At 53.5% G+C, this 27,796-nt stretch overlaps 8 protein-coding genes across 8 annotated transcripts; 4 read left to right on the forward strand and 4 right to left on the reverse strand.

Annotated features, from left to right (window-relative positions):
- Nucleotides 1–1,237: 1,237 nt before the first annotated feature.
- On the reverse strand, nt 1,238–2,512 carry CORC01_02028 (macrophage migration inhibitory factor; the record flags this gene model as incomplete). The annotated part of the gene is made up of 3 exons (XM_022613680.1): nt 1,238–1,609; nt 1,662–2,057; nt 2,114–2,512. 3 exons carry the CDS (start codon nt 2,510–2,512, stop codon nt 1,238–1,240), a joined length of 1,167 nt encoding a protein of 388 aa, XP_022479771.1.
- Nucleotides 2,513–5,475: 2,963 nt separating this feature from the next.
- Nucleotides 5,476–6,253, reverse strand: CORC01_02029 (uncharacterized protein; the record flags this gene model as incomplete). Its single annotated transcript, XM_022613681.1, has 2 exons — nt 5,476–5,859; nt 5,924–6,253. The coding sequence occupies 2 exons, from the start codon at nt 6,251–6,253 to the stop codon at nt 5,476–5,478; spliced, it is 714 nt and encodes a 237-aa protein (XP_022479772.1).
- A 3,691-nt stretch (nt 6,254–9,944) lies between these two features.
- Nucleotides 9,945–10,796, forward strand: CORC01_02030 (uncharacterized protein; the record flags this gene model as incomplete). Its single annotated transcript, XM_022613682.1, has 2 exons — nt 9,945–10,034; nt 10,107–10,796. 2 exons carry the CDS (start codon nt 9,945–9,947, stop codon nt 10,794–10,796), a joined length of 780 nt encoding a protein of 259 aa, XP_022479773.1.
- Nucleotides 10,797–12,653: 1,857 nt separating this feature from the next.
- CORC01_02031 (voltage gated chloride channel) lies at nt 12,654–15,572 on the reverse strand (the record flags this gene model as incomplete). The annotated part of the gene is made up of 6 exons (XM_022613683.1): nt 12,654–13,964; nt 14,013–14,198; nt 14,246–14,337; nt 14,388–14,502; nt 14,554–14,706; nt 14,757–15,572. The coding sequence occupies 6 exons, from the start codon at nt 15,570–15,572 to the stop codon at nt 12,654–12,656; spliced, it is 2,673 nt and encodes an 890-aa protein (XP_022479774.1).
- Nucleotides 15,573–16,140: 568 nt separating this feature from the next.
- On the forward strand, nt 16,141–18,191 carry CORC01_02032 (uncharacterized protein; the record flags this gene model as incomplete). Its single annotated transcript, XM_022613684.1, has 3 exons — nt 16,141–16,562; nt 16,618–16,924; nt 16,974–18,191. The coding sequence occupies 3 exons, from the start codon at nt 16,141–16,143 to the stop codon at nt 18,189–18,191; spliced, it is 1,947 nt and encodes a 648-aa protein (XP_022479775.1).
- Nucleotides 18,192–19,101: 910 nt separating this feature from the next.
- On the reverse strand, nt 19,102–19,851 carry CORC01_02033 (uncharacterized protein; the record flags this gene model as incomplete). The annotated part of the gene is made up of 1 exon (XM_022613685.1): nt 19,102–19,851. One exon carries the CDS (start codon nt 19,849–19,851, stop codon nt 19,102–19,104), a length of 750 nt encoding a protein of 249 aa, XP_022479776.1.
- Nucleotides 19,852–22,646: 2,795 nt separating this feature from the next.
- CORC01_02034 (uncharacterized protein) lies at nt 22,647–22,991 on the forward strand (the record flags this gene model as incomplete). Its single annotated transcript, XM_022613686.1, has 1 exon — nt 22,647–22,991. One exon carries the CDS (start codon nt 22,647–22,649, stop codon nt 22,989–22,991), a length of 345 nt encoding a protein of 114 aa, XP_022479777.1.
- A 2,588-nt stretch (nt 22,992–25,579) lies between these two features.
- CORC01_02035 (cell division control protein 42) lies at nt 25,580–26,747 on the forward strand (the record flags this gene model as incomplete). The annotated part of the gene is made up of 4 exons (XM_022613687.1): nt 25,580–25,599; nt 25,877–25,996; nt 26,218–26,596; nt 26,682–26,747. 4 exons carry the CDS (start codon nt 25,580–25,582, stop codon nt 26,745–26,747), a joined length of 585 nt encoding a protein of 194 aa, XP_022479778.1.
- Nucleotides 26,748–27,796: the final 1,049 nt, after the last annotated feature.

Below are 27,796 nucleotides of genomic sequence, written 5' to 3' on the forward strand. Positions count from 1 at the left end.
CTAGGGTAGGAAACAAAGATCACGACATTAAGAACTCGAAGAACTCACCTCCATTTTCCACTGAAACTCCCTTAACTCTGCAATTCCCTTCTTGTTATCTTGTCAACGAGTCTTCCCTGCTTTCCGCCGTCGAACAGGTTAGTCGTTGAGGTCGGTCGTCGTCAGTCGCCTCACTCCACAGCGACGGCCGCTGATAGGACCCTCGTTTCCAGATTTGGACCTGACACAGTGTGCAAAATTGTGTCGCGCTCGAAGATACTTGGAAACCCTTTTCGACCCTCCGGCAGCGGTTGAAGAGAAGTAAAGAAGCCTGCTCCGTTTGGTACAATGTGCTGGAGGTACCGTTGGCCTATCACCGGGTGCGTATCTGTATGCCGTGACGGTATCGTGTTTGCATAAAGTATCGGACCTGTGGAGCGGGCAAGGTGGGCGGCGACCGAGGCAACAGGCAGACAAGCACTAAGATGGTAAGGTAAGGTAGACCGTACCTTGGATAGGGAAAATGACGATGCAGGTGCAGCGGAGCGATAAGATAAAGAGACGTGCTGGGCGCGTTTGAGTTGGCCCAGCGCTTGCTGGTTTCCACGCAATTTAAGTGATACCCCACCCTCCAGGTCCCAGGGTAAGGTACCCAGGTACTCATTTTAGCTTGCCTTGATTTACTTGAGGAGGAAAGGTTTCTCTCCCGTTCATCTCATCATCAATGGCTCAGTTGATTCTATTCACTACCACCTCTCTGAGTACGCAATTCATCCTGCTATTTCGCGACAGGGATACAGACAGTGACTAGCCTAGGAATGAGTATTCCAGTCGAGTATGTACTGAAGGGAGTCTACCATTGCCAATATTTCATTTGAACCCAACTAGTATGAGAAGGCACAATTCAAGAACGTTGATCAACTAAGGATTAATGATACGGATAATATGATTAGTGTATGCCTACGTTTGGCATGTATGAGTTGAATTGAGACGAATACAGATCAGTCTGCCTCTCAATCATGACTCCTACTATCAGACAGTGCAGATACGATTACAAAAGATAGAATTCCAAGACTATGACTCCAGCATGCCCTAGTGGGCTGTAATGCAGAATTCCGTCTCCCTTTTTATCGATGCAACGCTCTGTTTCTTGACCTCACCAAGTTCCAATTTGACCACTGCTCCAAACTCGATTGCGAGCACAATACAAAACAAGTTGAGAAAGAAAACAGGAGGGGGATAGAAGTCAGGTTACCGTTCACGATGCTACGGTAGGCATAGGAGCGGGCGTGTTCCTGGGAGAGCGAGAAAACAGTGAAGAAACGAAGCTGCTCTTGCGCTTTGTCACCTTTGACTTCTTGGCAGGTGCTTGAGTGTTCGTGGGAGCCTTCTCGACTTCCTTGATAGGAGCATCGGCCTTTTCATCAGGAACCGCGGCCGTGGTGTTGTTTGTGTGAGCCTCAGGAATGGGAGGAATTGGGGGCGCATCGGTTGCGCTGTGCGGAGGAGTGAGCTCGGTGGGAGGAGGCATGACTGAATCTTTTCGAGGTGCAACAGATTCCCTTCTAAAATCAAAGACAGAGCCCTTCCTGCCTCCAACAATGGAGCCATGGCGCAGAGCTGACATGGACTGCAGTTGTATTAGCATCTTCATGTTGAGCAGCAGTTCTCATAGTACACACCTTGCCGCTGATACTCTTACGATTACGACCACGACGTTCGGCAATGGTCTCTTCTTCCTCGCCGGTCATCTCCGCAATATGAGACGCAGTAGTCTTGCTGTTGACCGCCATGTTTTCTGCCGGGACTTCGACAAACTTGACGAATCCACGAACGGGCGCAACACCAAGAGCTTCGTGGAGATGCTTCTGGAGCAGAGCCGTGTTTCTCTTGTTTTTGGTCACTCCAACCTCGAGTGGTAGTGCGTGGATCGACATCGTGTAGGCCGGTTCAAAGGTGCCTCCAAAGAGCATGCAAGCACCATGTTGCAGGTTGACCACGATCGAAGTTACCGGCCGCTGGTACCTAACCGACAGCTGATATGAAAAGTCCGTGATAAAGCTGAATTCGTCATTGATCTGTTCAAGAAATATTAGTCAGGATCCTATACTCGTGAAGAGCAACTAGCACGTACAATGACGTTGGTGCGGAGCTCTGCCATCACAATGGCCTCCGCGTGGGCGCGGTCCTTGATCATATTAGACTCCCTGTCGCCCTGGAAAGCCTCCTCATAATAAGAGCTGCGACGTTTAGCCATATCGGCCTGTGTCTTGGATTTTCTATTGTTGTTGCGAGTGTCGCCGGGCAGAGAGTGAATGACGTCTCTGGTAAGACCATCCCCCTCGACAATAGGAGTGGGTGCGGTGGAGGGACGACGACTCATCCTTCTCTCAGCGAAGGATAGACCACCAACCTGCGAAAGACGTTTGTTCTCGGGGGTGACGGGAGGATGAGAGTGAATCTTCTCGTTGGTCGTGCTAGGGGTGACAGAATCCGAGGGGGGAGAAGAAGGCGGGGAGATAGGGTCGGCCATTTCTGCAACTATATTCGAAGGCCCGAAGCTGAGATAAAGGTGTTTCGACGGTGCTTAGAATTGGCCGATCTATCAGACGTGGCTGTCTGGGAGCGGCGTCTTTCACTAGTAGCGGTCGTGTTAGTGTCGCCCATCGCCCAGAAACCACCTAGCTCGAACACGTACCGAAGAAATACCAACAGCTTTCGTCGAGTGATGCTGGCGAACTGAGCGAGTCTGGTCGACTAGAGTCCCCTTGAACTTGGCGTAATATGTTCAGCTGTCAAGGTTGCAGTGTAGATAGGTCGAGCGGGAGACGCGCACGGAGTCTCTTGTACTCGAGGCGGCTAGGGCTGCAGAGAGTCACCGAAAGGATGATACAGGTGCAGAGGTCGATGCAAAGGACCAGCCACTGAGGAAGTCGTGTCGCCGATCTTACAAGAGGGGGCAAGGAGACGCGCTGAGCGGGTTACGGTGTGATTCCGAGGGGGTTCGACGGGAAACAAACAGCTGGACGAACGAGCAAAAGCGAGACTGACTGATTGGTGACTCGGGGGACTATTATATGAGGTGAAGATGGCTGGTACTAGCTGTTGCTGGTTGTCAGCCAGGGGAGCTACGCGGATGCGAGTCGTTGGGACGGAATCGATACAGAGGCGGTTAGTCGCCCAGAAACGCGAGTAGATGGTTGAAAACGGAAAGAGCCAAGGCCAAATGCGCACTATACGCCTTTCTTCCTACTTGACGAGCCCGGTTTCAATGCAAGACAGGTCGATCAGTACGAACGGAAGGAGGAAAGATGGAGAAAGAAAGCGGGCTGGACTGGACTGGATTGGACTGGACGAAGCTTGCCCAAGCTCACATCTTCTTTGCCTCACCTCGATACTCTGATTACGTTACGTAGGGCAACTTGCTTCATCTAGTAGTTGGCATGGAAGATTCGGCAGCAGATCGCAACTTATCGGGCTAGGTGACAAACTACCTTTCCTAGAGTGAATATAGGCTGCACCTCATGTTGATTGACCACGCGACATAAGGAGGCATGGTCGTGTTACCGAAACTGTCTACGCGTGGGCTGCAATGTGTGCGTTGCCAGGGATCTCCGTTGATTGCGACCATGGAGTCTGGGTGTGCGTGGCACACGACATGAAGACCTGGAAACCCGCAATCATCCATCCTACCGTGCCTTCGTTCATACCTTACGTCTGCCATTCTCGGCCGTGTTTCCCGCTGCGGCACTTGACTTACCAGGCTGCAAGTCTGCGACAAGAGAGATTGTTTGGGATTCCGCAGGTCTGGAGCCTTCACGCCACCGTCAGTGCCAAAGTGGCATGGACTGGGTCACTCGAGACATTGTCGAAGGCAGTCTAGATACCATGAATTCAGGGTTTACGACGCGAGGGCCTCATTGGAATGCAAAAGCGCCTAATTCGGTCTACCGTAGCCTGTGGTGCCTGGGATATCGGTAAAAGAGAGCGGGAAAGGTAAGGCCACAGGCACGCCGCAGCCAGCGGCTCGGCCAGTCGCATCGCGGACTGTAAAACATCCGGATGGCGCTGACAAGAGAAGAAAAAGTTGTTTGCTGATACCGCGTGGTTTGTGGGGGTAAAGTCTGCTTCCTCTGCAGCCATCTGGACTTCCTGGGCACGTTGAAGGCTGAAGGACTGGCCGTCGAGTCCGTCTGGCTCCGTACTTGGGCCCTGCTTGCGCCGTCATCACAAGAACGCGGCCGACGCAAAGACGAACAAGTCAATATACTGGAGACAATGATTAGCGGCAGACGGGGATGTTTCTGCTGGAGTTGACGGAGTTGGCAAAGATGGGACGGAATGGCCATGTTTCCGGGGAGTCTACCAAGTACACCATGGGAAATGTGAATCCATGAGCAGACTCCACTGCCGATAGGCAAGGTACGTACCGGAGAAAAGATGGAAGATAGGGTGCGCCAAGGATAGGTACCTATTTTTTTGTAGGTTACTATGTTACCTAGTGCAGGGCCAAAGCGGCGCTCACCCCGTTCCATCCCAGCACCAGGCACGCCCAGTGCTTTCGGACCAATCATTCCGCATCGACCTGTCGCCCGGCAGCCATTAGCCGCCCTAGCCGGGGTCCTCGATGGTGCATCTGGCCTGGCGCATCAACTCCCGAGTCCCCTACCACGACCCTCGCTCGGTTGGGTTGTCTACTTAGTGGCTTGTGGGCGTCTCACTGAATTTCAAACGTAGGAGGCATGCTCAACGTAGTAGTGCGGTGGTATTGAGTATCTCCTTACGGTAGCTTATCAAGGGGTTCCAAAGTGCCTGAGCGAGACTTGGTCATGGCTGGCAAGAGGCGTTACTTGAAAAGCTTACCCGCCCGATGCAGCCTCACTGGACCTGATATATGGCCGAAGCCCTTGCCTGACCCCTTAACCTAGGGCAGAGGTTACCGGTACATGATATGGGTGCCGATAGCGCTTAGAGGGGCGGCCAGGCACACCGTGCCGGAGCCGGAGCGGGCCAGCTCCGTGGACCCTTATCCACTCGTGCCACTGCACTGCTGCAACTGCTCGTCCGCAAACGGTTGCACAGGAGGAACTTCAACTACTTGGATTCATGACGAGGATACACCTGCGTCAGCGGGCACTCGAGTGGCGGCACGTAGATCCCTTGGTGGCTGCAAGCTTCACCTCGCCGGATCTTGGTGAATGCCGCATGCGGCCTCGGTCGAGGAACACAGCTGATCCATCCAATGGTGCAGACCACGGAAGGGAACTCTCTCGCAAAGCCTTGCAAAGGTTGAAATTTGGATACCTGCGTTGATGCATGACGTAGTCGGCTCCCCTCTTTGCTAATACTACAAATCTTAACTCCTCATTACAGGAAGGAATAACCTTCGTTTCCGTTTCCGGCGCCTTCTTAATCCCTCGACCCAGCCCGTGGATACAAAGTAGGTGACGAACGTTGACTCCCTCGCGCGAACCCAAAGTCCCCTTCCTACTCTTCTTAGTGTTGATTACCCTCGACGTCGCGGACGGACGAAGGCACCGGGCTGCCAGACTTGCGCTGCTCCATTACCACTCTGCTGGTCTTGCCGACGTTCCGCTCGAGAATCATTTGATATGCGCCCATTCCCACGATGAGGGCCTCGATCGGGATCAGCAGGATGGACAAGTAGAGGCCCGCCTTGCTTTGCTTGCAGATGGTGCCGAAATGCGGCCTCGTCATCATCACCACGTCAGACCAGCGGCAGCTCCAGCTCTGAAGGGTGTCGACCGTGATCGACGCGTTGATGCTGTAGAAGAAGGTCATGGCAATAATCGATGCCACAAGCCCAATTGACGGAGCGGCCACCGCCAATGAGTTGTGAATGAGAGTTTGGCCACGCAGCTGTTTGATGTCAGTCTGAACTCACTCTTCAGAGGTGCAGTGCTGTGAAGCAGATTCGACTTACACTTTGGACTCGACTGAAAAGGAGAGAGACGATGTTGACGATTATGAGAATGGAACTCCCAACGACAAGTGCCACTGTCGGGCGCAGGTCGAAGGCGTCCGGCCAAAGTGGAAGCATGAAGCCGGCTGGTACATGGGTGGCATCGTAGACAGCCAGGGCATCTGCCGATGTGCCAAGGATGGTGATACCCACGAGGAGGGCTAGAGCCGTCAAACTGACTCTTGCGGCGTCAACTACCTTGAGAAGGCGTGCGTGAGAAACGGAGTGAAGGTCATCGGAGTCAACCTCAAAGTCCGAAGTTTGCGTGATGTTCTTGGGTTCGTTAGACATGGCGGTAGAGAAAATCGTTGAATATTGTCGTAAAATGAGGTGCAATTACAAGTGAAGACTGGCCAGACGCAAGAAATAATCCTAGGGAAAGAAAATACGTAAGAAAGGGGGGGGGAAGGATGGGAGCCACACAGTTGTTGTATGGTTTTCCAGCATCACAAACCTACAAAAAGGGCGCCATGGAGCGTACAAATACCTACTTTGGCTCGAAGATTGCATACGCGCCGTGTGCCGTGTCGGGGCACGGCACGTAATCTTGACTACGTCTGGGGAAGAACGGCAAAGTCCAAAATTATCGTGACGAGCGTTGCGCCGATGCAAGATAGCCGCGCTTGCGACATCTCGGAGCCCCGAGGGAGGCGATCGTCAGCACCATGGAAAGGCGGCGAGCTTCATATTGGTCAGAAGCCTGCTGATGCCGGTCTCATTGGCGGTCATTCCCAGCGCTTAAAGGCGGGAAGGCCATGGCCAAGGCCAATGATGAGATGCAGATAACCTCCATTTGAACCGAAACACGAACGCTAATTCGCCGACCGGGATGTGGTCACATTCGAGGCTGCTGCAAGTCAGCCATAATAGATTTTGGATAATGGAGGTTCTCATTTGCCGCGCCCGCGGTCAAAGAAGCAATCCGAGGAATAAGCTCACGTCAAGCGGGAAGGGTGGAGGTGAAGAACAATCCTGGTACCCATGATCTAAGTTAAGAGCCAGGCAGTCCACTTAGGTAAGCTTCTTTCCCTCCTGACAGACGGGAAGTGCCGCAAGCTAGTGGGGTGAACATGTGATGCAGGTTCAGCTGCATACTATTGGGCTTATCTAGGTAGGTATCCGTAAAGCAAGCAGGATTGCCTTGAGCACCCGGGGAATTGCTATGCCAGCTGGTAAGCCAAGTTTTACTCGCTCTTCCCCATAAGCCAATGTTGGGCTTTTCATTCGTTCATCCCACGCATACGCCTACGCCGAAAAAGAAACTTGCACCTTCGTGTCTGCAAACCAATTTCCAACTTCTCCAGCTGGATTTGATTGAAAGCTGCCCAACAAGCCTGCTGTGGCCAATGTTCTTTGAGGCCTGACGACACGTACGGACACGGAGCTTCAAGGTTGCGGACGTACGGGCACGGAAATTGGACGAGACAGCTGGTGGCCACTGCAACGTTGTCCGATATGCTCGTCCCTGGAGGCTGGATTGCGATGAACTCTCCATGACCACGAGTGTGTCTCATGTCTGAGCTGCGACATGCAGCACACGCTCAGCCAATGGCGTTTCCACCTTCCCAGAGCGACGACAATGATTCCACATCACCAGGGGCGTCTGGACGACAGGGTATCAGACCCCTCCACGAAGGGTGAGGTAAGCAGGCAATTGTACAACAGTAACAGCAGGCCTGCAGATGAGGCTATCCAACCCATGCAGCCGGCTATGGTGATCAAACTGATGTCGGGGCTGTCAGAACTCTTCAGACTTCAGCAACCAGGCCCCTAGACTCGGTAAGCGGCCATCGAACAGAGCACTGACCCGACCTCCCTGTCGGTTTGTCGCCGACGAAGGAAGCTCTTTGTGGTTCCAGCCTCTCATACAGGTAGGACAGGACGACCACATCTTTGGGCCCAGTTCGGCCTAGCTGTTGGCTTCCGGTGGAAGAGACATTGGCGCCCGCCGGGTAGGGCCGACTGCTCCGCATGTCAACAAAATGTGTGCACTAGTCGACGGGCCATGAGCGGACAAATCAGCGGGCCAGCGGCTGAACCTAGCTGATGCCCCAGCTCGTCCAGGTGCCAGAATAGTTTGGACAGACTAGCGAACCAGTCTTCAGTTCACGAACGACGAACTTGGCAGACGTGAGTGCGCACCAGAGGAAGCGAGAGTTTTGGTGGTTGGCCCTCAACGTCCACTGGGTGTGGAATGCCGTTCAAGCCATGGGCATATTAGCGAAAGTCAAAGGTCTCAAGGCCGCCAACAACAGCAATAGGTACTCGCCTACTGCAAGTATGGGCTAATACTCGGCGTTCGGCAGCCAGAGACTGTGGGGTGACGGTTCGCCCGTCAAGTCCCGTCAAGTCCCATCAAGTCGACGACGAAGTGACAGGTCGATTCGCCGACTCGAGTCTCACCGTGGCGCCACGGGGATTCAGTGCGGCACGGCTCCCATGTCCATCCCTCCGGGTTGAGTGTCCCAGATGCTCGGGTTGACTCCTGTTGCACCATCAAGATGCACTGCAGCCGGTCAGGCAGTCGTTGATCCGTGTCCTGCATGGCGGACAGGAGATTTCGTTGCCTCTCTTTGCGAATACCCAGCAGAGCATCATTCGGTCTAGACAATGGCCTATATCTTCCTTGCAGCAAGGTTCCTCTGAATGTCGTCCAATATAGCAACTTTAAAAGTCCGGACCAGCCAGTACGTAATTACTCCGCTTCAGCTGAGATTGGCTACAGCCAAGCGAGGGATATAGAACCACTCAAATCCAATGGTTCATCAGAGAGGCCCTGGTTCAACACACAGACACACAGACTCCATCATAAGCAGACTGCAGCGGTCACCGAGACATTCCCTGTCCAGACCCCTGACCCCTGGCTCAGCCCAACCGACTGGAACCAACCAGGCGCTCGTCACCCGTCATTGCATTCTATGGATCTACAGACCAGCTTACGGCCGGTCAAATTCCTTTCTTTCGACATCCGGATAACCAGACAGGCGTGACAGGCACAGGAAAGTAGAGTAGGTAGCGGACGGGAATCCTTACAGGCTTCTTGCCAGGCCAAACAAGCCCACCATGTCTGTCCGCAACATATTCACATGTGCTTGATGGATCCGGCCCATCACAATTCGCACCCCTTTGGCTTCCCCAACAGCACTCCCGCAGATCTGCACCCCTTGACTCGACTTCGAGGCTCCAAAGGCTTCTACTTTTCACCTGCATTGCAGAGAACTTCTCACACTCTTATCTCCCATCGAGATGAACAAATATGCTATCATCAAGGGTACATCAAACATTATTGACTCACATACGGCACAGTGTCATTGTAATAACGAAGTCCCGGTAGCTGTGGCTCATTGGCAATGCCGACATCTGTGCAGTTCTGTCGTGCAAACGGATGTTGACCATCCCTTGGGTCGGCACCCCGCCCTCGAGCTCTCCGACTACATTGAGCACCCTGTCATCCAGGCCATTCTAACTTGAAAAGGAGCAATGGCCGTCAGAATCCTACGAACAGGAGCACCCCTGGTCGCCCCGACCCAAGGCCTCGGGTTCTGGGCCGCCACACTTTCTTCCCTGACGCACATATGCAGTCTGGGGTGTGTATTCGTCGAGTGGTCATGAATCACGAAAAAGCTGCTGTGTACACAGCTATCCACCTACCCCAGTGTTCTGGTTGTGAGGAGAACCGGGGCTGGGTATTTGTCAAAGAAGTCTAATGATGTCTCGAGTCGCCTTGGACCTTGCGGGACACAGCCTGGCAGGCATATCCTTTATCCTTTGTATCGTTTGCCCGGGATAGCGCTGGTAGCCGCGGCGTCGCGGCGATATAATAACCACTCACGCTTGCCACCCCTCCGTCAGCCCGTCATCGTGTCCCCCACTGGCCTCACAACACATACGTTCGTTCTGGGCATCTTCCCACGCTGCGAACTCAACGTCGCAAACCACCGTCAGAGTCTTGCGCCGCCGTCCTCCCCGGGTCATACAGATCATGTCAACCATCACAACAACGTACGCTCCGAGAATGCGAACAACCGGCTGCGCCGCGCGAGCGATACCACCTCGGCCCTTGGACCACTTTGTACGTTTAGCTCCGTCGATCTCCCGTCTGGTTCATATCCGCGTCCAGCCCTATTGACCGAAGCCATCACAGCATCTCTTCTCAAGGCTGCCCGTAGAACTCCGCCTCAAGATCTGGAACTTCAACCTTCCACCACCGCGGGTCGTGCCCATCAGGTGCGGTGCCAAGTCTCTCTCCTTCGCCTCACACGCCCAGTCACCAAGGCCGTCGACGAGCGGGTGTACGTCCTACGCTGCCTTACCCGTCAACCTCCACGCCTGCCAAGAATCCCGCCTCGAGGCTCAAAAATCGTACCACCTCAGCTTCGGCATGACGCGCAACCCCGGCCAAATCTTCTTTGACAACGCCCACGATATCCTCTACTTTGGCGCCCGCGACGGCTACATGGCCTCCGAGGCGCAGTTCCGCACAGTAATGGCCCTCTGCGACCCCGAAGACATCTCAGAAGTGCGCCGTCTCGCCATCAACGACTCCCTCTTCTGGGTCGACGCAATGTACCAGTCCATGACCGCCGCCAACCTGACGGTGGAGGTCCTCAAGCAGATCCGCGTCCGCATGCCGAAACTGGAACAACTCGTCTTCGTGCCCCGGGACGAAAACCCGGTCTACGATAACGAGGTCGATTTGCTGCCCGCGAATCCACACGGCGTGCTTGAGCAACAGATGGCGAGGCAGATGGAGGCGGCGATGAAGGCCGTTCGCGACCTGTGCCCGGACTGGACTCCACCGCAGTGGTGTATCATGGCTCTGGGGTCAGCATAGCCCGGGACCGCTCAGAAATGGGCATCACGGCGGCTCCGGAGGCGGGTTTCACAACGTGTCAAGGCGAGAGACGGTAACAGCACGCGCGCCACTTGCGGGCATAGAGGTGTCTTTGCCGCGAGCATGAGCTTCAAGACTTGTGTATTGGGCTGGTCAGACTGCATTTCCAAGATACCCTTTGGCTTTTCTGTTCTTTTTAGCGTCATGGAACACTCGCGGTGTTCCGCCAAATTGTATTAGTTCTTTATCGATAGAGTGCATTTATGAGCTATGTGGATGATAGTAGCCAACGGAAACAAGCTTTTCCTAGTCCTTGAACTTTCGGGTTCGCCAGACCGAGAAACCTCATGTCCCCGGGTTATGCTATTTTTAAAGAGCAGCTGTCGTGACTTCGAACATCTTGATGTGAAACACAACTGCGGACCTCGATAAGTCCGCACTTTTCGCTCGGTTTTTGGGTAAACACTGATGAAGCCAATTTACATCTGTGGCCGCGTAGGAAGATTCTTCCTCTGGACAAATTTGACCTGTGAGCAAATGATTCAGAAAGCGGAATGTAAATGGGACCACCGTGGGAATGCCGTAACACAAACATGTTCGGCACAACTGCCTGTATTCGCAAAAAATAGTAGCCACAGGCATCGGGGATAGGAATTCGGGACATCCGAATAAAGCCATCTTCATGTAGTGCGAGGCCTTGCGTCGGCAGGGCCATCCCGCACCTCAATGAGACAAAGACGCAAGGAGTGGCGTGATGGCTGAATTTCGAAAGTTGAGCCCGGATTTGGAAAGTGCTCGCCACCTTCCTTAGTGGGTATGTTTGTACGTGTGTTTGTGTGTGTTTAAATGTGTGGTGAGCAGGCGTGTTCCCAAACCAACCCTCTCACTTGTCCCTTGAGGGCTAGGCGAGGCATGTTTTGAAAGAAGTCTCTTTGGGAAATACGGAATGGACATTACGAACTTTGGGATCTGAGTTTATTGAAGTTATATTTAATTACTGCCTTTAATGTTTATAAGAGGGTTTCATTACACTCCACAATTTTGTTAGAAACATACGCTTTATATATAGATTAAGTGGACGAGGCCGCTATTGATTCCGACATAACTCGGCCTAAAGGCAGTAGCCACAAAAAGCTGTTAAGATCTGAAATTTCTCTTTCCGATGAGATAGGTCCCAGTTTCGCCCATTTCCACCGTTAGTACGTGCTGTACTGAAAGCGTGACTCCATCCATAGAGTCATGTTGCTCCGGGCATTGCTTCGCTTTTAACAGAAGCATGGGTTTCGGATCAGAGGCTCTACGTGAATGCATCGGAAGGAAGTACCTGAAATCTTGGAAACAATATTGCGCCTGGGTGGAACCCGTTGGCTAAACTCGCAATGGGGGGGCATTCAAACGTCGATAAGGTCTGCGATGGGGGAGCATTCTTCAATAAAAGGATTGCTTTGATAAGGGAGGCACAGGCACTTTTGTATGCTTCTAGAACGGCCCTCACGGAAACACCTTCTTGCTGCTCTTGTAGATCTTATAGAAGGGTCTTGAGAGAATTGGAACCGGCTTGTGGTGATAACTTGCCGGTCGAATCGACTTCAATGTTTATGGAGGCGACAACCCAATCTTGTCTGCAACTCATACTAGCCACTCGAGACAATATTTATCCCTATGATTACAAGGACCTGCCAGTGTGGAAACAGACGTTTACTCCACTCAGCTTCCCAATTGTATCTGTACTAACGAATGTTACATTCACAAGTGCGTGGGGTCGGTCGACAAAACGAAGCTTTCGAGTCGTAAAAGTTTCCATTCATGCGTGTATCTGAAACACAATCATTCACTATCCCAAGATAATGCTCTAGTTTATAAAATCGGTCCCCGATCTTCTGCCGGGCCGATTCCCTCTTCATGCCCGTCGTCCCTCAGTAGACCTTGATGCTCGCCACCGCCATCCTCTCTCGTGAGACCAGTCTCGACTCCCATACCTCTTGACAGCCCGCTTGTCCGACGTGTCTCCTCGGCGCCGTTGAGGACGTACCAAACGTCTTTCTTGGTCAAGAGACCCTGTAAAGCACCGCGGTCACTGAACAGGACGTACCGCAGGCCGAGCTTTTGGAAGTAGCTGACGGCAAGATGCAGGTTGGATCTTGATGCCATGGTTATGGGCGTTTGGTCCATCCACGGCCGGAGATCAAGAGTCGTGCGTGGGTCCGCGAGAGGCTGGTGAGAGAAAAAGGCCTCCGTCTCCGGCGGAAGGGATCGCGGTGGCTGCGAACATATTTGCAGGTTGTAGGTGAGTTCTGCACGCGAAATGTATCCCAGCAAAATGGCTTCACGGGGATCTGAAATGACCGGAAACCCTCGATAGGTGTGCGTGTCGAGGATGTTCTTGAGGCTGGCAATGGTGTGGCCCGTCGCCGTGAGTACAACCAAGTCCTCGATACGAGTCATGATCTGGGAAGCAGGAATATCGGGGATTACCATTTCCTCGCTGTTGTCCAAAAACGGATACTCATTGAAATGGATCCATGCTTCGTAGATGCCCTTCCGTGAGAATGCATCCCCCACCCATTTCGATAGCATAACCGCGATCATAATGGGAAGGACGTACGTCAAAGCTCCCGTCAGCTCGAACATGATGACGACGATTGAGACAGTCATTCGCGTGACGCCGGCAAGTGTAGCTGCCGCACCGATGATAGCGTAAGTTCCCGGTGTTACGCAGGGAACATCTGGTTCGCAGGAGGCAAATGCGAAAAACGTAGGGTGGTTCGTAACCCAGATCTCCATAATAATGCCAACTGCTCTGCCGGTCAGAGCCCCAATGGCCATTGAAGGCAGGATAATACCGGCAGGCAGCTGGAGGCCGAAGGTGATGGTGGCGAGAAAGAATCCAAGGATAGCCCCAAAGATCAGTAGAACAATAGTCGGTGCTGATGCAGCTCCTGTCTTACAGAGACCGATCTGATCGTCGACATACTTGGAGCACTCGACGAACAAGTTCGACACCAGTTCTGAAGTCTGGAACTTCATGTAATGGTTGGGGTAGTTGATGAGTGCCGTCAGAAGGGCAATCGCAGCGACTTGCGTGATAGGCCCTGGTAACCATGGCGTATTCTTTTTCCATCGTGCTACGGCCATGTTTGCTTTGATGAAGAGACCGCCGTATATTCCCTGGCAAACTGTCAATAAATCTCGTCATCCATGGGCGGGACGACTTACACCAAGTATGCCTAGAAAGACAAATGGAATGAGCTCAAAGCCATGCCATCCCGTACTGAATTTGACTTGGTACATGACAAGCTGGCCCGTGCGAAATGGATCGAATGCTTGAAGTACGACGGCCGCAGTCATGGCACAGACAAAACTCTGCCACATGGTCTTGTCCGGAAAATAGTAGGAGAGTTGCTGATAAGCGATTAGCCTAGGGTTAAGAGCAGGCCAATCGTACCAACCTCGAGACTGAATAACACGCCTCCAATCGGCGAGCCAAAAGCCACCGATATGCCAGAGGCAGCAGCAGCAGAGAGAACCTCTCTCTTTCGAGCTGTCATCGCATCAGTACTATACATTGTATACATTGTAGACTTGGCTCACCCTCGTTGTCGTTGATGTTGTTGAAAAGCTTGATAAAGAGATTGGCGCAGCAACAAGCAACGTGGACTAGGGGTCCCTCTTTACCTAGCCACATGCCTGATCCAACTGCGAGACACTACAGGAGTTATCAACATGGGGGGATAAGAAGAACGGACAGATAACATACCAAACCTAGGGACTTGGTGATCAAAGTCCAACTGCCAAGAAACCTTCGGATGATGAACCCACCCAACACCGTCTTGATTTCGGGTATACCGCTGTGCTTGGCATACATTGCGTACTCCTGAACCAGCATCGCCGCTGCTGATGCCAGAATGACCTCCAAATCGTTAGAACACAGCTGCGAAGCCGCGGGAGCGCGAGACTTACAGAGAGAATGAGAAAGAAGAAGTATTCTATGAACCATTTCCCACCGCCCGAAGAAATCCCCAACGCCTTCGCCCAAGGCGTCCAACCGGCACACTTGGACATCTCATTATAACCCCAACAGCAAAAGTTCTTGTTCAGATAGAACGCGCCTCCTTCCGGGCCGTTAGAGCAGTACCCTGTCTTCAGATCGCCAAGCCAATCGGTCGTTATGTCAATCCCGGCAGCAACAGCCCCAACGGCCATGCCGGTCAAAATCAGAATGATCCAGACCTCACTGGCATCTGCGAGCTGCTTGAATAGCCCAAGCAGTCCTTGCGCGCCTGAGTGGAGGACACGCAGACGCTGACGCTCCTTTGTGTATTCGAAAATCCAATCGATGGCTGTCAGATCCTCGTATCCTACTCTTCTGCCTGGTCCCTCCACGTACCAATCCAGCGGCGCGCCATCTTTGGTAGTCTGGCTCGCAGCACCATGTGCGCCCGCCCTCCGAGGTGATCGGTTTGGGTCGTGGGTCGGCGTTCGCACTCGCGGCGAGGAGTGAGGGGAGGCAGTGCCCGATCGCGAACCAGTGAAGGCGGATAGGAAGCGGCTCGCAGTCGAGAGAGCGTTCTGCTTCTGTTTTCGCTTGAAGGAAAGGGGCTCGTCGAGTTCCTCGTGGATTGGGTCTTCGATCAGGACATCGGCGACGTCCTCGTCTTCGCTCCAGAAGTCCAACTCATCTCGGTCGGCGGGGTCGTTATTGCTGTTGCTGGCGGCATTGTTTAGCGGACGCGATGAGGACGAGGCGGACGAATCATTGTGTGCAGGACCGGCCATGATGCGAATCTGACGACACTGCTCCCAATATCCTCAGATCATAGCCATCTTGTTGTCTTTGAAACGGACAGAAACAGTATCACCTTCCGTCACCGGATGGATACCTGCTCGGTGACGAGCCGCGCGTGGCTGACTCGGTGTGGAAGCTCGGGCCCCCTGGCGGCCCGTTTTGCGGCTGATGCGACGCCGGGGCAAGTGGCCAAGAGGAGCACCTGCAGGGGTCTTATTGATGGGAATGCATCTGACTGTGGGGGTTCCTTCCGCGATCTGGGTCTTTCTGCGCGGGGCAATTTTTCACACAGCATCATTTCATCTGATCTTGGCATCCTATCTTTCCTGTAACGTTGACAGCCTGCAAATTTTGCACCCTTTTTTGTGGCAGGTCATTATTTTCTTGCTACTAAATCGCAGTGTGCATTCCACATTAGGTGGTGGTGGCTACCCGGCCTGCAAACCAAGAGTTGAAACACTCGACTTACACGCTGTCTCACCAGCCTTTTGCATTCTCTCAGCTACTCCTCGAGTCACCACAGAACATAAGAAACAAAAGCAACCAGGAGCTTTAGTTATGGCAGACCAAGTGTATCCAGAGTCCGCCACGGCGCAAGCACCCTCTGAGGCCCCCCAACCGACGCCGGGAACGCAACAAACCGCATCGCTCGATAAAATCCAGAGTATGTTGAAGGCCAAAGATGATACTTCTAGATTTGTTGGCTTAGCGCTGTTGAAAAGCGTACTCGACAACTCGGAGGAGCTGCGTAACGATGCAGACACCGTCTCGGGTCTTTGGGAGTCCATCTCCCCCAAGTTCCTGGATCGGTTGCTGAAGACAGGGTCATCTACGCAATCCAGTCAGAAGGACGCAAAAAACATGCTAGACCTTTCAGTATCGGTGATTCATACTTTCGCTTTGCTTCTACCAGACCAGGCGAGAAGAGACAAGAGACTCAATGGAAGAATACCCCTACTGGTCTCCTGTTTGTTGCAAAGGTACGCCAATAGCCTTCCAAGACAATCTCACGATGTACGCTGACGATAATTGTAGCTCTGGAGAAACATCTGAAATGATTGTTCAGACGCTCCACAATCTTGTCGCCTTTCCAGAAGGAGCAAAGGTGTTCCTCGATATCGAGGATGTAACTCCTCTAGTTGAGATTGCCCCGAACAACCCATCTGCTCTCGAAATCTTTTCCTATGCTTGGATCAACTGCATTGGCCTCGCAGAAGAGAGAGTTTTACTGGAGTCAAGGATAGATGGGACCATTCAGGCCCTCGTATCGACTTTCATTGGCACGGATGGTGTCACACTGCTCGAGTTCCTCGGCAAGTTCTTGCGGAATTCGGATCCTGAGGTAGATTCCCCCATGAGACGACACAGGCAGCTGACTTACACTTGAACAGGCCCTACCTTCAAATCCAAAGTGGATAAAGACATTGGTCGACTTCATCAAGAGACTTCTCACCAGCCGGCCTACGCCAGAGGCAAGGAATGCCTACACCGTTGCGGCTGCATCCTTGCTCGAGGTATTCCCTTCAGAAGCATCAAAGCTCCTGTTCATCAGCGATGAAAAGGATGATAAGCCGTTTTCGTACCTATTCATTACCCTTCTCCTTACCGACACCAGAGCGAGTCTTCCCCGCCTCCTGGAGCTTCTCAATGATCCTACCTACCCAGCCATAGCACAGAGGCTGGGCTCGGCCTTTGATGTCACAACTCACTTCATTGGCTATCTGGTGAAAAGCCTCGACGATGAGAGTTCATCGCCAGCTTCCCTAGTGATGCCACCCGACTTCCTGCTGAAGATTCGCCGAACGATTTCGGAAGCCCTGTCCCTGGCAATCGAGTTTCTACGAGACAGGTGGGATGCGGCCGTGGCAGGTGCTTTTGGTTTACACCCCGACGCACGTTCGAAGGAGACCGACACCTCCATGGGAAAGAGGATGACAATCTCTTGGGAGTCAAAGAAGAGTAACATCCACGAGGACCCTTTAATCCTGGCAGCTATCAAAACCCTAGCTATCTGGCTTCGCGAGGATGATAACGACCTGTTGAGAAAAGAAGCTGCAGGACTAACGGATATGCTCCTGGACCTCTACAAGTCGAGTTCTCCAGAAAGTCTCGACTTCCGGTCACCAATCCTGGTAGGTCTGGAGGGCATCCTGGTCGAGAAGGCAGGACTGGAAGAGTTTACAACACACAACGGCTGGGATGTTTTGAACAAAGACCTCGTGGCCATCCTTCAACACACATCAACGTCAAGCGATGAAAGCGAAGCCGCGCGCGGTATCGAGATTGTCCGCATTCTGCTGCCGATCGTGGAGAGTGAGGAAACCGGCTCAAGGGAAGAATGGATGGCCCTCGTGACGACCGTAGCCGCCTGGCACGGCCTCGAAGCCGAAGCCAAGCAGCCCCTGCTCGTCCGAGAGGCTCAGATCGCGGCTCTCCAGCTCACAACTGCTTTGCTCGTGGGCGCGCCATACGGTATGAGCCGGCGCTATGTACACTCGATCAGCGCCATACTCGGCATAGCTGGGCAGCTCGAGAAGCACGTGGGCATCGATGGCCCGCTGAGAGAGTCCTTGGACGATGTGCTTCAGACACTAGGTAGACTTCGCTAGTTCCAGCTCATAGAAAGCCAGCTGTTTCAGATGTCTTCGTATTCGTTGAGCTGAGCCCTCTCACTTTGGTAAGGTTCATGCATCAAAGTGTCATGTCATAATCGGAAGTGGTCAACGTAGAATTGGAAGGTCGTCGGCTGGATGAGTCCCGCCGTCTCGGATTTGCAGGGAGTAAGTCTTGATTACCAAGGTCGGCAACATACCACCCATCTGAATACTCCGTCGAAATGCCACTCTCAGCATTGACTCATTCCCGTGATAGACGTTTCGAGAATGGTGTCCTAAGCTGCTCGCAGGCACAAACACGCTCAGAGCGGTGAAATGAGCCTCGGACATACTCCAGTTGCGTTCCTTGCAACATCATCACCATGTCAGCCAGGCAAATCATAGAGCATCGCCCACATCCTCGTCGCCCCCCTTCCTTCACAAGCAATCCCAAAATGAATCACTCAAGGCAACAGACTCCTAGAGAGCAAACTCTCGCATCCAGACATTCCCTCTGGCCAGCGACTACAATGCTGGCCCCATCAAGAGAACAGTGTCCATCAAGCCCGGAATACGCAACGTAACTAGCCCACATATCCTAGCAAAACCTACATGTTGCACGAGAAACAACTTGATTGTTGTTCACGTCCTCGAGCAGGCGATCGATCTTGGAGGAGTAGGGTTTTCCTCAATCGGGCGATGACGCATGCCGGATACACAAAATTGAGTGAGATTCAGGTATCATCATCACTGAACAACACCACGGATTCAATATTTAGCAGTTCCCCTTTCGCGTCCGTCGCAATCTGCTGTCGACATTAATCCCGTGAGATGAGAACTCAAGGGCTACTTATAGCGACACGAGAATGGATAGTCGGGATGATTCGGGGTTTGATTTCATCTTCCCTTGGAAGAAATGCCCCATTCACGTTGAATCAACAGCCACTACTGCGTGTGGCTCATGCCGAACAATTCCCCCAGTTTCATCCCCATCACTCCTCTTCAGTGCCGCTGCCGCTGCCGCCGCTGCCGTCTCCGCCTTGGCTCGCCTTTTCTTCGCCCGGCGGACCTCGATCTCGATATCCTTCATCTCGGCGTCCACCGACACTAACCGGGGGATGATGTCCTGCACGGCCTGCACCGATAGCGTTTGGGCCTGTCTCAACGGCATCGGTGCCAGGATCCCGAACCACCGAAGAGGATCATTGCTCTTCTTCTTCGTCTTTTTCTCCTTCTCCCTCTCCGTCTCCTCCCGCTCCGCTTGTCCGTTCGCCTGTACCTCATCAACGGACGCCACCCCTTCCGGCTTTGTGCCCGGGGCCGCATTAGCATCACCATCCGCCGTTGCCGCCGCCGCCGATGCCCCGTCTTTCACAGCCTCCGTAGCCTTCATCTCCGCCATTGGCTCCGTCACAGCATCATCTGCAAGCTTGATAACCTCGAAACGGGCGACACCCCTGTCGTCCGCCGACAGCGAGAGGGTTCTCGAAGCTTGCATGCGCTCGTCGTAATAGTCGGGCCCGTATCGAACGCCCCTCTCCGCAGAGAAGTTGGCTCGTGCAATGTTCTGATACATCCCGGCCTGAGTCCCGCTGAGACGCCCCCGCAAGGTCGTGTACTCGTCCAGCAGGATGAGGTAGCGCTCAAGGAGGCTGTCGATGCGTTCTGTCTCCATTGCCTCCTCGTGTTGCTGTGCCTGTGAGATATGGCGGGGCACAGTTGAGCAAAGGGGGTGGTGGCGGATCGTTTGCTGTGGCTGAGGTGTGCGGCTGAAGAGAATCAAAGTGTGTAGGTAGGGCGCGGTGTCGTCAAGATTACCCAAGGCACGTACGCAGCTGAGCTGTCTGACTCTGAGCGATGAAGACGAGGTGGTCCCGTAGGGCTATGCATGAGGTTGATTGTCGGCTGTAGCCTCACATGTGCATCCGTACTCTGTAGGAAATTAAATGTGGCTTGAGCGATGATCTGCACAGAAGGGACGGCACCTCATGCAGGGGTAGCCCTGAGCTAGCGACTGGAAGACCCGAGTCTGTGGCAGTGGGTAGCAGTACATTGCGTCCGTCCGTCATAGTGCCCTTTGACTACAGTGGGGACCGACAGCTACAGTAGCTCTACTTTGAGCTTGTCCGCCGCCAGCCCAGCGAATGAATCAAAATAACTTCCCGGGCAAGTTCCTGACATGCGACGATCCCGCGGTCCAGACATTCCAACGGGAAATACCACCCGCCAAGATACGGATACGCTCCCCAAAGATTAAATTAACAGAGAAAACGGCCGAGCAAACAACGTGCAAGAATGCAATGCAACGGTGGCATGGAACACACAAACGCACACAAAGGACTGGGGCGATGTCGAGGCTCGGCGACAAACAAAGCGGAACAAAGACAGGTGGAGGATTGGTCCTGTCCGTCTCCTTTGGCCCCTTGGGATCCTGCCTTGTCTTTATTCTCGGAAGGCCGTCGGGTCGGTTGTTGTTTGTAATGCGTTGGTACCAATGCAACCGTTCTGGCATAGCTTCATGTTTCAGCTTTCGACGTTGATGGGGACGGTTGCTGTCGAGTGCTGCCTTGTGGGCGCAGCACGGAAGAATGCCGCCGTCTGAAGGAAGACGTGACAGTCAGGATAATAGCCACACAGATTGACGCCGCCACGGGGTCCGACCGCCTATTGGGATGTATTTCCCGTTGTCAACGCCAACCTGTCGAGCACGAGCCGGGGATGGTCCTTTTATGTCGGTGATCCCGGTGATCGATCATACAGGACCCTAGGGCGACGGACGCAGGTGGGACTGAGGATAGACAAGCAGAGTGCTTGGCTCTTGTTCCAAAGCCTGGAATGGTAATGGGACTTGAATGAAAACGGGGAAGACATCAAAATAAAAACGATAACGTGATGTGCGACGGGAAGCAAGCAGGGCCATCGCGCCAGGTGCGGCATTCATGGACGGATCGAAGCGTTAAAGAAGGCTGCGGGTTTCCGTCTAACTTATTCCCTGTACATGGGAGACTACCTCAAACGCGTGTCGTCCCTATGACTTGGAAGGCATCGTCCAACCTCAGAGATACTTCGCGGGCCTGGCGGTGTTTCGATGCCCATTTTGACAGCGCGAAGCGAGGGTAGCATCCGGGACGGCAAGCTACAGAAGAAAGGCTGCATAGGGGATGGAGTCTAATTGATACGGCATGCCACGAGATGGTGTGTCAGGGTTGAACGTCGAGGTTCAAGACCGTGGAGTGGAGCTGAAGACGAAGAAAGTATTACCGCCGAATTGCTAGGTGAGTTGCTGGGTGAGTGAACCAAACGCACAAGCAGTTCGCGCCCCCGAGGATCACCAATCCAAGTTGTCGAGTTTCGGTAGCCAGTGACATACGGCAGCGTAGCAAGAACGCCTCTCTTACTCGGATGATATCGACGAATATGTTTCAAGAAAAACCGTATGGCGAAGTCGAGATCAAAAGGCATGTTATTCTGGGTCCGCGTTGCTTTTGATGGAGGGGCGGATCCGCCCGAGAAGGCCATCTCAAGCCGATTAGTGTAGTGTCGGTCTGAGACGGTGGGGCCCAGTAGCTTAGATCCCGCAGCTTATGGCAGCATTGACGAAAAGCAACGATGTATGGTCTGGGACCGGTGCCCCTTCCCATCTCGATAAACGGCCGCCGCTGAAGGCCGCGAGTGGCAGGAGGTCGCCGACGTTGGTGGTAAACTTACGATTTTCAGGCTCACACGAGGAGGCGTCGATACGAATCGGATCTAGGGAGCGAAGAACCTTGGAATGACTGCGTGAAGAAAAATAGATCGTGCAAGGTTTGGTGAAAAGTTTGCTGGACATACCCGGGCTGGGCTGAGTTGTTGATGAGGGAGGGGCATTTCTTCCCTTTTCATGCGCCCAAGAGACTGTCACGAAGCCCGGCTAAGGTATTCTCGTCTGATATTGTCTGGTGTGAGGGCGTCTCCAAATGCCTCGCACTGACCCGAATAAGCCCATTCCACTCCACTGTGAAAGGTTGGACGAGAATGGCCCGTATGGTAGGTGCGAGGGAGACATATGAGCCGGTAACAGACGGCACTTGGCGAGATGTGCGTTGGTAAGCGTAAAAGGCCAATGCGATGTGCGGGTTGGCCGGCGTGATTCCAGGACCGTGATGCATCTGCTCGTGCTTTGCGGGTGCAGGGGCAAGAGCAGGCGGTGGTGTTAGGAGTGCTTCTTGGGTCTTGCTGCAGAAGCTTGGTTGGACGATGGATTGATTGGAAGTAATCCAATGTCTCCTGCCTCACACATTCATCCAAGAGCACAGATTAAGCGTACGCGGAATAGAGTGTACGTAGGTAGGCACCTAAGACAGGTAGTTACCTCCCGTCCCTCAGTGTGCACTCGTAACTCCCTTCCTCGTCGAAGCTTACCAGGTACATACCTTAGGGAGTTGAAAGCACATGCATTTTGCGAAGTGAGAATGAATGGTGGGGAACGGGATGCAAACGCCTCAGGCCCAAAGTCCCCCCCGGCCCAATTTGCGCAGTGACGCGGGCTCTCCAAGGTTCCACGGTACCTCACCTGGACGACTTTCGGAGTTTCGACAATTCGGGTACACTAGACGCACCACCATTTGGCACTCCAAGCATACACAACTTCTGCAGACAACTGGCACTATCTCGTCGCTTAACACCTTGTGGCATTGGGCCCTTGACTACCAAAGCAGTCGCAACGCCATTGCTGCTGGAGTCGAAGCCGGTCTTAACATCTGCACAGCTCAGCCCGAGCCAGCGAATGCCGCTCTTTCAAGTACGGGGGACGGACGATCCACTGTTTACGGGTAAAAAAGTGGTCGGTGAGGGCGGTGAAGGATCAAGTGGAGGAGCAGGCTACGATGCCCCGCGCCCCCAACCCCAAGCCAGAACCAGAGCCGGACGGAACCAGTAAGCCGAGAATCCCAAGACTTTGTCCAACTCATCAGCATCGTGGCCGCGCGCCTACCTCACTTAGATCCGGCTGGCTTTGCTGGCATTCGCTGGGAGCCTGGGGATCGTTGGGCCGGTTCTTGGTACGGAGGGGCGGCAGGACTAGGTACGCTGTGCCGGGCATCATCGGTAACCCAATGACACCAAGAAACGCACCTCTCGGTATAGAAGGCAAGCGCTTGATGGGTTAGCGCCTCGTTGGTAGATCCCAGAAGGGTGTCTGCTTGCGCTCCCGTTCATATCACCGCATCTCATTCCCTTCTGGTATGAGTGGAAAGGACAGGAGGAGAAATTCGAAAATGGCAATTGAAACTGAGATGAATTGACCGGGGCATGGCACCGACGATGGCTACGTAACCCCTGGAAGTTGAGGTGAACGTCGAACAAATTAAAGGCAAGCTGGCGAGGTGGAAGATGGGTGAAGAAGCCCCGCTCACCCCCGACCAGGCTACTCGTTCCAGAATCCAGGCTATCCAGCAGCATTGAACCACGTCTGCCCTTGGTTATCCGATACCTTGGTGCCTACGGATGGCCCTGTCGTCTTCCGCACAATCAAAGGGAACATGGCTGGACGTTCTTGACCTTCCGGGTTAGGCCATGCCCTCCAGCTAGCACTGCACCAGGCCACCTCAAGCACCCCAACGCCAACCGATCAGGCGCCATCCATCCCTCCGGAACCGTGACTACCCCGTGGTCCCCGTCTACAACAAGGCACCAACCCCAATCATTGCAAAGACAAGCCTTGCAAACACCGAATTATCACGTCGATGCGGGAGCAAGAAGAGGAGGCGGCGGCGGCGGTGGTGTCGGTGGTGGTGGTTATGAACAGACCCAAGACCTGGAAGACCCTTTCCGACACGGGCACTCTCCAATCTCTATCCCCCTAGTCATGCTCAGTGCGCAAACTCACAGCCAGGCTCAGGGCATGAGGCACTTGGTCCAGCAACAAGTCACTTTGATGAGGGAAAGATGAGACGAGAGATTTTGGTATTGCTTGCTTTTCCACTGCCCATTGATTCGAGGTGAGGAGTTCCCCTCTCTCCCCTTTTCATGACCCTGTCACCCTTTGGGATTTGCTACCCTCGTGAGGCATTGCGAATTGATTTGAACAGGTATCTGTACTCTGTATATCCGTAGTTTACGTCCCTGCCGAGAACCTGGGAAGGGCCCGTCCCCGTATCTCCTGCACCTGCATCCCTTGATGGTTGCCCGGGGCTGGTTGGCTGCAACTGTTGCTTGAGTTTCCTGTCAACTGTCATGGAAGTCTTTGTTCATCCTTCCATTCATCAGTCCCAAAAAAGGCTCGGGAGTAAATACATGTGGGTGTGGGTGGACGGATGGATAGTTGGCCGAACCAATTCAACAGAGGGTAAATATTGTCTTCTATTCCCTTGTTTTCAAGTCAGAAACGATAGCGTAAGCGATGACTGTATGATGCGTACCGTTTCTGTCTTCATCTTGAGAGTGTCGAGACACGCATACCTAGGTATACCATACACACCTTACCAAGGTATGCCTCATTCACCTCTCTCTGTCTCTCTATGTACCTTACACGTGGTGCGTGTAAGGCTTTCTTCCTGCAGCCTCCCATTGCCGTGCCTTGACACTGACTGACACCAACTGACACTCGTCAATTCTATCTGTCTTTTGAACTAATTTATCCCTCCTTTTTGTTCCCTTCACTCTTCTCGCACCCGGGTGCCCTCCTTTCTCGGCAAAAGAAGGAATTAGAAAAAGGGAGTTTTTAAAAAATAAAATAAAAAACCGAAGCCCCTAACGCAAGGTCGCTACTGCTGCTACATCCTTCCCCCCTTCTATTCCCTCTGCTGTTTCCACTTTCCCGCGTGTGCGCTGCCGCTGCACCGCTGCAGCGCGTGTCGAGACCACCGCCGACGCCATCGCTACCTTGCTAAAATAAAATAAAAATCCCCGACGACATCTCACTTGTGACCTCCCACGTCCTTGCCTTGGCTGGGTCCTGTCCAGTCGTCGCCTCCTTCTCACTCGCTCCTCCCTACCCGCGCCTTACTCTTTACCTCGCCTTTACCTTGTTCCTTACCTCGCTCCTCCCTCCCTCACCTCCTGCCACCAAAAAACCACACCGGCACCAGACCCAATCCACGCTTTTCTTCCCCTTCGTCGCCGCCCACCCATTTCGACCTCGACCCCGTCCCCGTCTCCACTACCCACCTCATCTTTCCGCCCTGCAGCAACGGCTACCACTACCACTACCACTACCACACTTTACCACCCGACTCCTCCTGCCGCTGCCACTCTAACCCCCAACTACCTGCGCCTGGAAATCACACCCGACTCCGACCCCGACCTCGACAAGACAAGACACACGACACGACGCGCCGCGCGATAAGAGAGAGACTGAGAGACCGGTCTTCGTTCTTCTTTCCACAGGTCTCTGCTCCTGCACAGGAGCCTCATTGATCTAGACAATGGTGGTCGCTACTATCAAGTGCGTACATTTTGAGCCGCTTCTCACCATGCCTCATTTTCTCACTTTCCTCCTTCCCGACACCCATCACCCTTCCCACTATTTCGCCTTCCTGCTACCCTGTCCGCAGTGTTGTGGTCGCTGCCGGATCCCACTGCCACCTGTTGCTTGGGGTTTGGAGGAGGCTTTGCCTTACTGTTGCCCATCCAGACTTGACGATCGGCAAATGGCAGCCATCAAAGCGCGCATGTCACTCGCTACTTTTGTGTACATCAAAACTGATTCTCTCTTGTTCTAGGTGTGTCGTCGTCGGCGACGGTGCAGTCGGAAAGACATGCCTTCTCATCAGCTACACGACGAACAAGTTCCCTTCCGAATATGTTCCGACCGTCTTCGATAACTACGCCGTCACTGTTATGTGAGTCCTCTCCTGCAGCACCTCCCGCACACTTGAAGATCGAGTTCTACAAAGCCAAGGCAAAGGGGTCTTTTCAAGAGATGGTCAAAGGGCGGATGAATCGACGGATGGATGAATGGGCAATAGGGCACCAGGAAAAAAGATGCCGCAAGAGATGAGAAGTTGCTGGAACACTTGGTAGGCCTTTTCGCTGATGCTGGTATTTTTCTTCTTTTACGCAGGATCGGTGACGAGCCTTACACACTGGGACTGTTTGATACCGCCGGTCAGGAAGATTACGACAGACTCCGCCCCCTCTCCTATCCCCAGACCGACGTCTTCCTCGTCTGCTTCAGCGTCACATCACCCGCCTCCTTTGAGAACGTCCGCGAGAAGTGGTTCCCCGAGGTACATCACCATTGCCCCGGCGTTCCTTGCCTTATCGTCGGCACCCAGGTCGATTTGCGCGAGGACCCCAGCGTCCGCGAGAAGCTTTCTAAGCAGAAGATGTCTCCCGTACGGAAAGAGGACGGCGAGCGGATGGCGAAGGATCTGGGTGCGGTCAAGTACGTTGAGTGCAGTGCTCTGACGCAGTACAAGCTGAAGGATGTCTTCGATGAGGTACGGTTTCCCCGTTGGATCTGCTCTTCCCTCCATGTCCCATTTACCTCAGTCACGGTCATCTTATACTGACACGTCCACACAGGCGATTGTTGCGGCTCTGGAGCCTCCCGCCCCGAAGAAGAAGTCACACAAGTGCCTTGTTCTCTGATCGTGGGACCCCTTGACGCATGGGTCTTGCTTTCCTCCCGCCCTGTCCAGTTCTGGCTCTGGCGGCGAGCGGAAAAGCCGAGAACCGGGCTGGGGCATTTTCTCTTGCCATCCAGATGCGCGCGCAAACGGTTCTTGGTTTCCATCTTCGAACGGCATTTTGGACCTCTTTTTTTTGCAGCGCGCATGGCATTGGACACGCTAGGTCTTGATCAACCGCAACATTGGACCGATCAAGGACGGTCGTTCCTCGCAAACTAATGGATTGGGCTTCCTGGTTCAGCGACAGCGAGGATTTGAATTGGATCATCTGGCCGCGGCGGTCCGGGCTTCTAGGCACATCTTGACCGGGGACTGCGAGGAGAATGAGTGGGCAAGTCGACGGGCTGTGTTTTCCCCTTCCATATTCTGTTTACAAATTCCCAAAGTTCTCTCTCGTCCCAACATCCCCATACCAATTCCCAGCCCCTCATCCCTCCCGCATCCCCAATACTCCTTGCTGTAGCCCGGATCTCGGTGGTCTTTCTTGCTTTTCTACATTTAGGGATGGGTAAATTCATCACGCAGGCAGGAATACTTCGATAGGACAGTTTGGCGATTGGAGTGCACTTTAAATCGATGGTCTTTTTTTTTTTTTCTCTACGCGCTGAAACCCCAGGTGTCTATCCACATTCCCGTTCACAGCCACAGACTGCAGATTGAGCCGAGCGAGCACCGACCAGCAAGAGTGCATGACCTCGGGGGGATCATCTCCCACTGACTGCTGATGATTAAAATGCGTGGGCGGAACAGAGCATCCAACATCGGATTGACAAGGCGAGTCATTCCCGCTTGCCCGCCTCGGTACACGCCATCTGCTCACTTTTGCTTCAGCATGTTGGAGGGGAAGTGCGTAGATGGCAAGGCGCGCATGTTGGAAGCGGCATGTCATGGACGGTGGGCAGTAACTTCGTCGAAAAGCCTGCTCAAATTTGGGCTGCGCCGCTCCTTCTGCCCAGAAGACCTGACGTTGCAATCTTATCGTGGAATGTTCTTTTCTTCCAGCTGCGC

The sequence above is a fragment of the Colletotrichum orchidophilum genome (assembly GCF_001831195.1).
Source record: "Colletotrichum orchidophilum strain IMI 309357 chromosome Unknown Scaffold_11.1, whole genome shotgun sequence".
NCBI lineage: Eukaryota > Fungi > Ascomycota > Sordariomycetes > Glomerellales > Glomerellaceae > Colletotrichum > Colletotrichum orchidophilum.